The sequence below is a fragment of the Carassius gibelio genome, chromosome A4, assembly GCF_023724105.1.
Source record: "Carassius gibelio isolate Cgi1373 ecotype wild population from Czech Republic chromosome A4, carGib1.2-hapl.c, whole genome shotgun sequence".
NCBI classification, from domain to species: Eukaryota; Metazoa; Chordata; class Actinopteri; order Cypriniformes; family Cyprinidae; genus Carassius; species Carassius gibelio.
Window position 1 is genome coordinate 25538098 of NC_068374.1, and position 12046 is coordinate 25550143.

At 42.2% G+C, this 12046-nt stretch overlaps 1 protein-coding gene across 12 annotated transcripts in view; it reads left to right on the forward strand.

Annotated features, from left to right (window-relative positions):
• Window positions 1-12046, forward strand: part of anks1b (ankyrin repeat and sterile alpha motif domain containing 1B) — a 150690-nt gene that overhangs the window by 92029 nt on the left and 46615 nt on the right. For 9 of the 12 annotated variants that reach the window (XM_052578121.1, XM_052578138.1, XM_052578111.1 and 6 more), the window contains exons 13-15: window positions 3803-4446; window positions 5221-5293; window positions 10770-10876. In XM_052578121.1, the coding sequence (XP_052434081.1) occupies window positions 3803-4446; window positions 5221-5293; window positions 10770-10876 (824 nt within the window). Of the gene's footprint in view, window positions 1-3802; window positions 4447-5220; window positions 5294-10129; window positions 10877-12046 lie in introns of those variants that run through there. The other 3 variants (XM_052578171.1, XM_052578197.1, XM_052578178.1) reach the window with 3 other exon arrangements.

Below are 12046 nucleotides of genomic sequence, written 5' to 3' on the forward strand. Positions count from 1 at the left end.
CAAATTGAACAGGATGGATTTGTTTTTATCAGGGCATGAACTCTGTCCCACTGTTTTCACCTCAAAGCTTGAATTTCTCATATATGTGTCTTTATAAATTACGACAAGTAACCCTGCAAGCGATCTAATTACGTGGGAAGAGTTCAGACGCTGTGCTGAGGGATAGATTTCCTCCCACTGACCCCGGATCAGTCTTTTTCACCCTGCGTGAGCATTTGATGCACTCTCTGCTGTGCTCAGATAAGACTTGAGCACTTCTGCTGAGATCTCTCTGATTCTTTGGCCTGTGGGTCAGTTCAGATGGCACCACAGTCAATTCTACAGTAGATCGCTTTCTTTCTGTCTGTCTGTGGTCTTTCTTTCTCAGTTTCTTCTCTCCGTTCTGAAGGCCAAGAGCTTTGAGCCCATGCTTTTAGGAAGCCACATCCAGACCAGAGAACATCACTTGGTTCAATTTGCTTTTATTAAATCACTCCGCTCGTGTCTTGAAATGTTCAAATGTTCAACTAATATTTTGGGCGCAATTATTTACTTACCAGGCAAGTGGCCGCATGATAAGTGGGAAAATTACGCAGAGGTTTATTTTGCTAAATAATGTGCTGACTATACACTATCCCTCAATTTGGGAACCACTAGATGATTTGTTCTCTATTAATTTGGTCTGTTACGATGCTCTGTGTATTTGATTACTAATGCCTGTGTAGTACGGCATTGCACAGAGAGGACAAAAGCGTTCATGCTAGACTCTTTATCATCATCTGTGTTAAAATTGAACACGTCAAGTGTACCAAATTGAACAAAACCAAATGCTAAATTCTAATTCATGAATACAGAACGGTATCCAGTGTTATAGGAAAATGCAAATATAATAGCTGTATAGCGCCCACCCCTAAGAGGAACATGGAAAAAGCAACAGATATTAGAAGGTTATAAAGGGGGATGCTCTAAAAAATAAATGATATTCCATTGTCTGGTTAATTTGCTCATTTAATTCTATAATACACTACAATCCAAAGTGCACACACACAGCCTTGAACACACACCCAGAGCAGTGGGCAGCCATTTATGCTGCAGTGCCCGGGGAGCAGTTGGGGTTCGGTGCCTTGCTCAAGGGCACCTCAGTTGTGGTATTGCCGGCCCGAGACTCAAACCCACAACCCTAGGGTTAGGAGTCAAACTCTCTAACCACTAGGCCACATTTTCACCTGTTCTGACTGCTACGACTTACTACTGTTGTGACTACTATATAGATAAACTAGTTTTTATTTTATTTATACATTTTTACTAAAATCCTTTTCTCAGAAAACGGTAAAACCCACACACACACACAAACCGATCTCTTTCCCCTGATATCTCTCGTAGTTTTTTGACACATCTCTCTCAGTGATGGCAAAGATCTCGGAGCACTCAATGCCTTCATATTACCCATAAACTGTGCATTTTATTTGATCTGTTTCCCAGAAACTGAAGTGAACTTTCCATTATGGCTGTGTAGGTGTGCTGAGTGGTTTCTGTACTGCAGATAGTTATCCACTTCTGCCTTGCTGCGAGTCTGGTGAACCCACTCATTTTTTCCTTAACTTTACTGTATGTTTTTATTTAGGCCGTTGTTTGTTATATTTTATTTGATGTTAAATGAATCGAATACTGTCTGATTTTAAACGATTTACACTGATATTCGACCTATATCAGTATTATGAGACTGTTAGCATCAAATTGTTGTTTTGGCGGGCTGATTTGCATCTTTATTATGTGGTTAAGAGTGCACATGGAAGTTTTCAATGTCTGTAGACAGACCGATAGAATCAACCTACCTTGTTTTTTCTTTTGATCCTTCTTAGTGTGAGTTTTTCCTGCAGCGTGTTTGTATTTGGCTTCTTGCAGTTGACGGTCAAGGCCTCTCTGTGTTTTGTATGCCAACCGCTGTTTTGTCTGAGATGGCTGCGACCTTTACTACTGTTGTGATAGCTCATGCTGTCTGTGCCTCTCTCTGTCAGTGGATGAACTCGTCATGGCGTTTAACGTACGGTCCTTTTGCTCTAGATGATCATAACTGACACGGGCCTTTTTGTACAACATTATCCTCTCTCTTCGAGGTCATAAGCGAATCTGGGACTTTGTTTTAAAGGATTGTTTCAGTCGGCATTTCCTCACCCTCATGTCGCTCCAAAGACTGACTTTCTTCCATGGGACATAAAAGAAGATATTTTCCAAATGGACTAGTCACTCTTTTCTATGCTATTATGGAACTGGAGCTTGCAGACGTCATCATGAAAGTGACCATAAAACTTTAGAAAACATGAAGGTGAGTGCATGATTTTTTGGGGGTGAACTCTCCCTTTTTAAACTCATTTTGTTTGTGTGTGAGATCTCTTGTTGTCTCAACCTGTTCTGCGCTCCCTTAGCCTGCAGGAGTGTAATTTGATCTTTATCGGTTACATGGAACACGGCACCAACGCTTGGAAAGAACGTTATGGGGGAGCATTGAGCTCTGATGGCTCCCTCTGAGTGTTATAGACACTGATATCCTGTTTTTTTGCATTCACTAAATCTGACTGCTGGAGTCCATTCCAGAGTACACTTCAAAATCCTTTATAGCATTGCATGTCTTCCGCCATCCACACCCGTATTTATCAGATGGGACACTGCCTTTTCTCTTGATATACCAGATATGAGAGGCGATGTAATGCATGTGAACGTGGTGCTGTGATTTATATTATATGCCATGAGTATGTTGCTTTACCAGGCGCATGCTTTAATGAGTTTTAAAACCCCGATTCAGAGCCTGTTCTGAGGATGTGTGGAGTTGAGATGAGACTAGAAGTACTTTTTGAGTGCTGTTTTAGTTATTCATCAAAGCTGAATTAGCTCGTCCTCCATTTAGTCTTGTTTATTTGCGCTGTGAACTTTATGCAAGATCAACGCTTTTTTTGTTGTTGCAAAATAAAAATAGCAGCTTTCTCTGTGTTCCTTTCAGATTCCTCAATTCCAGTGGTTATTTTGGCTTGTAGCAGAGCGACCTGTTCAGTTAATTATTCTGCGTTGTGTGCACAGACATAAAAGGCGACTCGTGTGACTGTCTGGAAAGGAACAAAGCTGGATGTACCAACGTGTGTGTGTGTGTGTACATGCAGTTCTTTAGTTGAAGACACTAAAAGACAAATTTTACTTGCATTTATTATTATTATTATTATTACAGCTATGGTTAGACCGGTGTAATTTTCGTCTGCAGAAGAAACATCTTGCCATTCATGTATTTCTACACTTCCCCAAACACTTTGGAATATCAATTAAATATATAATACTAAATTTTGTAAATCGAAATGCCACAATCAGCTCAGAAAATGTGGTAAAAGTGTGCTAATTAGCATGACATTTTACTATTTCTCACACTTAAATGTTAGGGTATTCACACAGCCGGTGTGTTGAATTTAGGTGCATTACATGTCTTGCGTATTTTGTGCTACAGACATAAATGATGCCTCAAGTCATGCAACATAAGGATGATTGTGCTATCATTCAGACAAATAACACTCTGCCTGAGGACAGATTCTTTTAAGAACTCTTTATTGAAATGGTCTAGGGCTTCTTTACATGGGGCAGTGCAAGAGACTATATTTTTTTGTGTAAAGGGGGACACTGTCCAGGGAGTCAAAGAGACTATTTGAGATGATTTTATACTGTTATTCATGTCTGTTCTATGTTTTTATGTGAAAGGAAAGAAAGAACGTGAGTGAGAAAGCATGAAGCCTTAAGAATCAGATTTTACTGATTCCTACACTTTTTTTTTCTCCCTTTGCAGAGGCAGTGCACCAGAAGGAGTGCATAGATCAAGACGACAGAAGAAATAGCCACGTTCCCGAGCAGTTCGCTGGCCTCCTTCACGGCTCGTCTCCTGCCTGCGAATCCCCTGACAACCCTTACCAGCTCTACAGCAAAGTGCGAAAGTTCAGCGTTCCTGAGCCTCCGCTCCGGCACGGGAATTTTCTCAGAGCACCCGAGTACTCGCCCCCATTCCCTCGCACAGGCAGCGAGGCGTCTGCCCTAAAGACCCAGAAAGAAGCCAAACCGCAGATAGTCTACAGGACGATTTTTCACACCCAGGTCAACCAGGGCCCATTTACGCTCACCGGATCGGGTGACAAGACCACTGGGGTGCATGTGAGGAACAGGGAGTTCCGGAGCAAAAGCAAGGGCGGCTCTAGCCCAGCAAGCAGCAGTTCCGGCTACGAGGAAAGAGCCTGCACTCTCGGGAGGATGAGGTCCATGCCCAAAAACGTTTTGGACCTTCAGCTGTCCAGAAATTTCTCCAAATCAGACTCGAACCTGGTGGCCGTGTCTCCCATCGAGGAGGAGCAGTGGAGTTCCAGGGGGCAGAACAGCCCCGGTAAAAACAGCCCCAACAGACTAGAGAGAACCCCTTCCTTTACTGCAGAGTGGGAAGAGGTAATAACATTTTAATTACCAGCTAATTGCGGAATCATTTCCACTTAATTAATTCACTTAACATGAAGTAACCAAGCTGACTGAATAGAAAGGTTTTCTTTCGGTGCTCGGTGTATGTTTTTGATGTGTGATGCAAAATCATGCCCTTTCGCCGGAAAGCCTTAATTATTCAACAATGTTGTCATGGCAGCTAAGTGATTTTGAATGTGTTTCTTTAATTTATTAAATGATATGCCCGGGACACGATTTTCTCTTCTGTTTTGCACTGACAGTGATCTGTTTTTCACTAGGGCAGCTTTTATCCAGGGTAATGTAGCATATATAAAGTCAAGCAACTAGTCAATTAATGGAGGAAGTGCCTTTGAATAATGACTTCCTAATTATACTGAGTGAACTGATACATTAAAAACAAAAACACGTCTATATCATGATTAAAATAAGAAATAAGAAGCTATTGTTTGCAAAAAGAAAAAAGCATTTAGCGGTTTATTTTCATGACAATTAATCCCTTATTAAACCATAACCTGATTGTGATAAATTGCCCCCCCAAAAAAATTCCCATTCCTGTCCCAGCTTTTAGCAAACAATTAAGTGGTTTTGGGGCACAGTTACTGATATTTAAGAAAAACCGCAAGTGGACTTGTGGGAAAAGAGCAACGAGGGAGAAGTCTGTGGGGAAATGCAATATAGTAAGGACATAAAAATCGAGATGAGGGCCTTTTGTTATGCAAACACAATACCGCTCTCTCTCTCTCTCTCTTTTCCTCTCCACAGATTGACAAGATTATGAGCTCCATAGGTGCTGGAATTGGCACAGAGTTGGAGGGGGTTACGGAGGATCACTCAGGTTTGTGTGTCTCTCTGTGTGTGTGTGTGTGTGTGTGTGTGTGTGGCGTTGCTGCATATAGTCAGTCATCCCACTACATTTACATAGATCCATAACTATAGAGAGCTTATGGCATGATGTGAATGTTAACTAACGGCTGTGAAGTGTGCAGTGCAGTGAGACAGGAGGGCTTTCTTCAGTAGTATCAATGACCCACTCATAGACAGAGAGCTTTTTGAGATGTAACCATGGCTATCGTGAGCTCTCCCCTTGTCACTGTGCTCTTCCTGTAGTCATGATGAAAGCAGGGGGAAAGGAAGTGGATGGACAGTTTAGATCTCTAAGCACTGATCTTGGGACAGTTTTGCTGTTTGCAGTGGTAGGGAAAGGAACATATCATTGACTGGAGATCAGTGTAGTAAGATTCTGACAGCAATAATAAAAAGTGAAAATAGTGAGAATCAAATGCTAGAATTAATAATGAGGACATTAACATTATCTCCAGTGGCCTGTCCCTTTACCTCCTCTCTTCTCCACTCATCTCCTATCCTCTCTCCTCCCGTTTTGGCTCTTATCTTTTCTCCTTTTGCCTCCTCTCATTCTCTTGTCTCTCAACTCGTCTAGAGCTGCACAATTTATCGAAATTAAATTGAAAAGACAATAAATGGCGATTAGGCTGAAGCAGTGAAGCACAGTTCTGTGATCATCATTAAATCTCCGTCCAAAGACCACAGGGCGCTCTCGTGCTGAAAATTGAAATATGCCCCGAAGAAGTCCAGAAAGCTGAATAAACAGAAGATTTAACTGCTTTCATTGATTCAGTGTGACTAATAAACACACAACTACGGCAATATATGGTTTATCTGAGTTCTTCTTATTATAATTTTCATCATAATAAAGTATATCTATAATGAAATTCTAATCAACATGGCCTTTATCACTGCTTAGAATACAATGAAATATTGTGTGCCTTAATTATTCTAAGTGCTTTAGAAAATTTAAATCAATATATTGTTTTCTGTGAGTGAGCAAACAAGATGATTTTCAAATAATTTAGAAAGAAAAAATCTAGGCTACAAGCTCCAGTTCTCAAAAGTCCCGGGAACCAATGTTCTTTATGTGTTTTATGGCCTTATTCAAGTGATTTAACATTTTTAGTTTTTCACTAACCACGCATAATATTTTTATTTTTTTCAAAATACAATCATGTACATTACGGGTGTAACGGTACACAAAAATCACGGTTCGGTACGTACCTCGGTTTTAAAGTCACGGTTCGGTTCATTTTCGGTACAGTAAGGGAAAGAAATGCAAACATTAAACTGCAGGTTGTTTATTACTATAAACTTGTTTTTAACAATTTGTTTTAGGGGTGCTCCGAACACGATCGGGCCGATCGTTAATGCGCATCTCGTCAGTAAAGCCGGTTCTCTAATCAGCGGTAAATTCCAACCGGCTTTACTGACGAGATGCGCATAACGATCGGCCGATCGTGATCGGAGCACCCCTAATTTGTTTACTTTTTTTTAAACACTTTTTAATAAAATATATAACGTTATATAATAAAAAAAGAATAGGAAATAAAATACTGCTGCAAAGTTCTCCACTAAATAAAATACTCTCACTCTCAAACCAATATCACATAATAAAGTATAATGAAAAATATAAATAAATAACTATGATTAGAGTGCAGCATTACCAATCCCAGCTTGTAGGCCTGCTCATATTTAAAATATATACATAACTTTTCCAAAGTGTAAAGTGCAGCAACAACAGTCTCAGTTTTTTAGACCTGCTCAGATTTCGTTATTGCGTTGGCCGATCGGAATTAAGAGCAAAGGTCTGTTTAAATGCCGACGGCAACTGCGATTGAATTACGGTCATTTTTTTCCTAGTTGTAGTGATGCCTCGCGTGATGCCTTTTGAAAACCTTAGGCCGGTGACACACTGGCTGCGTGGCGTGAGGGCCGCGTGTCTGAAGCGTCCCAGAAGCGTGGCGGATTCTGTGTCTTTACACACCAGAAGCGTGCCTGACGTGGCGCTGGCGCGCTGCTGCTGTATTGGGAGACCGTTGACAGACCAGGCTCTTGTCTTCATGACAACAATATCAACTTTTTTTTACACAGCTACACCTACGCCTCCTGATAAAGGACACCGTCAAAAGTATTGACGGCGAAATAGATTATGTTTAACAGGTGCAATATTTGAAAATCGATAATTATTTATTTATTTTTTAAATTACATTTATATCTGAATTTATGTCAACCTACAGACTTTCAAATATCAAAATATCATGAATTCATATGTATTTGTGTACAAAATGACATATAAACACATTTTCCTATTATATTTTGCCTGGAAACACTTCCAACATGCGCGCATGTCGCGGTAAAAATAGGCGTCGGTTCTATTTCTAGCATGCACGCGTTTTCCGCGCGGCTCGAGCCGCGCCTGAGACGCGCGTCTCACGCAGGCGGTCTGTATGCTCTAACCTGTTAACATGGGAGCCGAATTAAAAACCGACACGCCACGCGGCTGAGATGCTTGCGCCACGCATCCAGTGTGTCGCCAGCCTTAGAATCAGCTGCAAGGCGGGATTTGCGCTGAACGCTGAGACTTCCGCCACTTAATATGTTCGTGTGGAAACACGAAAATGTACCTATGTTCCTCATACAAAAAATTGCATTCGTTCATTCAGTACACACATGAACCATACCGAAAGCCCTGTACCGAAACGGTCCGGTACGAAAACACGTACCGTTACACCCCTAATGTACATACATGCATTTCACATATTATTATAGCCCAGTTTGTGCTGATTACAGTGAGATTAGACTTTACCCATTTAGATATATATAAAAAACTGTAAAAAGCACAAATGTCAGGGCATGACAAAACTTCTCCAGGCCCCAAAAATACCCTTAGACTCCAGAGGGTTAAGAAGCGACAACATCTCATAGAAGGATTTATAATTTGGAGTTAAAACATTATTAAATGTGATATTTTCATGTGCTCTCAGATGGAGCAGCATTTACTGCACAGAGCCATAGTTCACTGTGAAGATATGTAAACAGCTGTCATAATCGAGAACGATTTAGTCGATTTCATAATCCTACAATTATATCATCTGCGATTATGAATGCAATTTTGCATACAGTAGATTGTCAGAGAACTCTGACTGTCTAGTAAAAAAGTGGAAAAAAAAGTGAAAGTGACATTCAGCCAAGTATGGTGACCCATACTCAGAATTTGTGCTCTGCATTTAACCCATCCGAAGTGCACACACACAGAGCAGTGAACACACACACACTGTGAACACACACCCGGAGCAGTGGGCAGCCATTTATGTAAATGCTGCTCCACCTGAAAGCAGGTGATGGAGATGTACTGCTAATCACAGAACCGGCTTTACTGACTAAATGTTCATAACATTCGCAATTAATCGCATTCGATTAATTGTGCAGCCCTAATCCTGTTCTTTTCCCAATTCTCTCACCTCCTCTCCCCTCTCCCTTTGCCTCTTCTCTTGTCTCTCCTACACCCTTTTCTCTCTTCTTTCCTCTCTCCTCTTTTTTGTTGAGTCTCATTTTGTCTCCTGTTGCCTCCTCCCATTCTCTTCCCTCTCCTTTTGCCTCTGCTCCTGTTTTCTCTCCTGTCATTCTCTCTTCTGCTGTCCCCCCTCTCTTTTGCCTCTCCTTTCACCTTCTGTCCTCTCTCCTCCTCTCTTTTTGCCTATCCTCTTGCCTCCTCTATTCTCCTTTGATCTCTCGTTGCCTCTTCTAATGCTTTTTCTCCTACTCTACTTTTGCCAACTTTGCTTTTGTCTCTTCTCCTGACTCCTCTTCCCTTTTGTGCCCCTCCTCTCCTGTCATTCTTTCCTTTCTCCGCTTCTCATATCCATTCCTCTCTTTTGCCTTTTCTTTCACCTTCTGTCCTCTTCTCTTTCTCTTTCTTTTTGCTCTCATATCCTGTTGCCTCACTTCTTGCCTCCTCTCCTCTCTTGTCTTCTTGTCAACTTGTCTTCTCCTCTCCTCTCTGTTCTCATCTTTTCTAAATCCCATTCTCTTTTGCCTCTCCTCTCACCTCCTGTCCTCTTTTCTCGCCTCTCTTCTGCTGTCGCCTCCTCTCCAGTTATTCTCTCGTCACTTTTTGCCTCTCCTCTCAGTTCCTTTCTTTTCGCCTCTTCCATCACATCCTGTCCCCTCTCCTGTAGCCTCTCCTCTTTTCTTTCCTCACCTCCTCTCCTGTCATTTTTTCTGCTTATTTCATCTCTTTTCCTGTCCCTTCCACTTTAAGCCTCTCCTTGAATACCCCCCATTCTCTCCTCTCCTCTTCCCTCCTTTCCTTTTGCTTCATCTCTTACTTTTCCTGTCCTCTCCTCTTGCCCCTCTCATTTCACCTTCTGTTCTTTCATCTCCCCACTTCTCCAACCTCCTCTCCTGTTCTTGCACATTGCCTCTCACCTCTTGCATGTTTTTACTACTTTCATCCCTTTCTCTTGATACCTCACCCTTTCATCACCGCCTCCACTTTACCTCTCCTTTCTCCTCCTCTCTCTTTATTCTTCTCCTTACCACCTCTATTGTCAAATTTACTCTCCTTTCCTCTCCTCTACTTTCACTTCTTCTTTTGTCTCCTCTCCTCGCCTCTCCTCTGCAGTGGTCCCTCATTTGTGTTGCCATTCCACCAGTGCTAACAGACGCCCACAGTGTGTGTGTGTACATGTGGGAGGGAGCAACAGCAGCTTCTGCACCCAGACAAAGAGGCTGGGGTTGATCTGATGGCTATTATCGGCAATGTGAGGTACAGCTAGTTGAAAAGAAGGGAGGGAGCAAGAGAGACTGAGAGGGAGGGAGAGAAAGCGCACAGTGGCATAGGATGCAGAGGCATACAAATGAGCGTGGGAGTGCTGGAGAAACCGAATTCTACCAAGCAAGCTGCACGCTGTCATTCCAATCCTCTTTCGCAAAAGGGCACTCACTCGCTCGCTCCCGCACGCCCAAACGCGCGCACACACACACATGCCTGCACTCTCCACACGTTGAGACACAGGTTGAGCAGCACAGCGGCTGAAGCGGTGGTTGGTAATCGTGCATCTCTCTCGCCTCTATTGTGGATGTAATCTGGAGCCCTCAGCATGTCTACTTCCACAGCCGGCGTGTTTCTCAACCAGCACGGACCCTAACGCTCACTCTCCAGAGAGGACCCTCTTCTAATTTGCTCTGTCTTTTTGTTTACCTCCCTTTTTCCACTGTTTTCTAAACATTACTTTCTTCTTTTCGTTGAAATCACTTTTCCACCTCCTTTTTTCTCGCTCTCTCCGTCTCTCCCGTGTTCACTCGCGCTCTCCGTGGCTTGTTGTGCATGGCGGGTTCGTTTGACAGTCACTTTGCACGGAACATGATGTGGCAGTGCCAGCTCTCGCAGCCGGACTGTCGCTGCTACCGGGTGGATGGTTACTCACTTCTCAAACGCCTCCCTCTGCACCCCTTGATAGGCCCCCGCTGCCCCGTCCAGTCCGTGGGACAGTGGCTGGACAACATCGGTCTCGTGCAGTACGAAAACCACCTGCTGTCTAACGGCTTCGACAACGTTCAGTTTATGGTGAGTGTCTCCTTCACACTTCCATCTCTGTCTTTCCCTACAGCCAGTGTCTTTTTTATTAGTCATCAGTTGCTTGTTGTGGGTGGTGTGTGTGCGTGAGTGTTTGTTGTCTTCTGTTTGTTCTCAGGTGAGCTGTGAGGTCTGCTGTGCTTGAGTTCTCAGTATCTTAATTTGCTGGTCTCCTGTTACATCGCGCTATGATATTTACTTGAATATTGTGATGTTTCACATGTATTGCCTGGCCTGTATGTGTCCTGTCTGTACTCCCATATCAGCACTTTGGGAACTTTGAAAAGCAAAGAGATTTAGTTAATTATACATTTTCATTATAAATATTTGATCTAACATTTCTAGTTTAGAAGACTGTAGAAGTTTTAGTGTTCTTTAACAGAGCCAAATTATAGGAAAATAGAAATTGAGCAAAAATATGTTCCAGAAATAAAGAATATATGATAGGAATTTAACACAATATGTGTCATGATTACTTTATGTTGTTATAAATGTTATCTATAGTGCTGTATTGTGCAGTGCTGCATGGTTACCCATCGATACATTCTATTCCAACACGTGGTCAACGTCACTCCTCTGACAATGCAGAAAACATGTCCACCGTGGGCGTCTTCAGATGCATGAATGCGTTCAGATGCATGAATGCATTTGCCTGGTTTGTGTTGGTGTAGGTTTGGTGGATACATTTTCAAAGCAATCCATCTTCAACTACCAAAACAATCATGGTTGTTTAGGAGCTGCACCTGTAGAGATGAAGGGGCGAGCTGGAGGCTGTCGTTTCAGAGGAAGAGTCGATCAATGCTGCCTGCACATTTATGATTGCCAGTAAATCCTTCTGCAGAGAGAGATTGAGACAGTTTTGAATTAAATGTAGCTCAGAAAGCAGAATGGATCAATTGTAAAAATCATACTAGGCCTAAACTAATAACCTATATTGTTTATTAGTTTAAAGGAGATCTAGTTAAGCTAGTTAAGAAACCATGTTGTTGATCAGCTTATGCCGTTTTTCTGTTGGCTGGTGCACTGATGAACTGAAAGTACACTTAAAAACCACTTTCAAAAGTCATGAGTGGCCCATTAACTCACTTTCTAACACTTAATTAGCATGGCACACACAGGGGTCAGTGAAAAACAAACTGAAAATACACTGCAAAAATACTT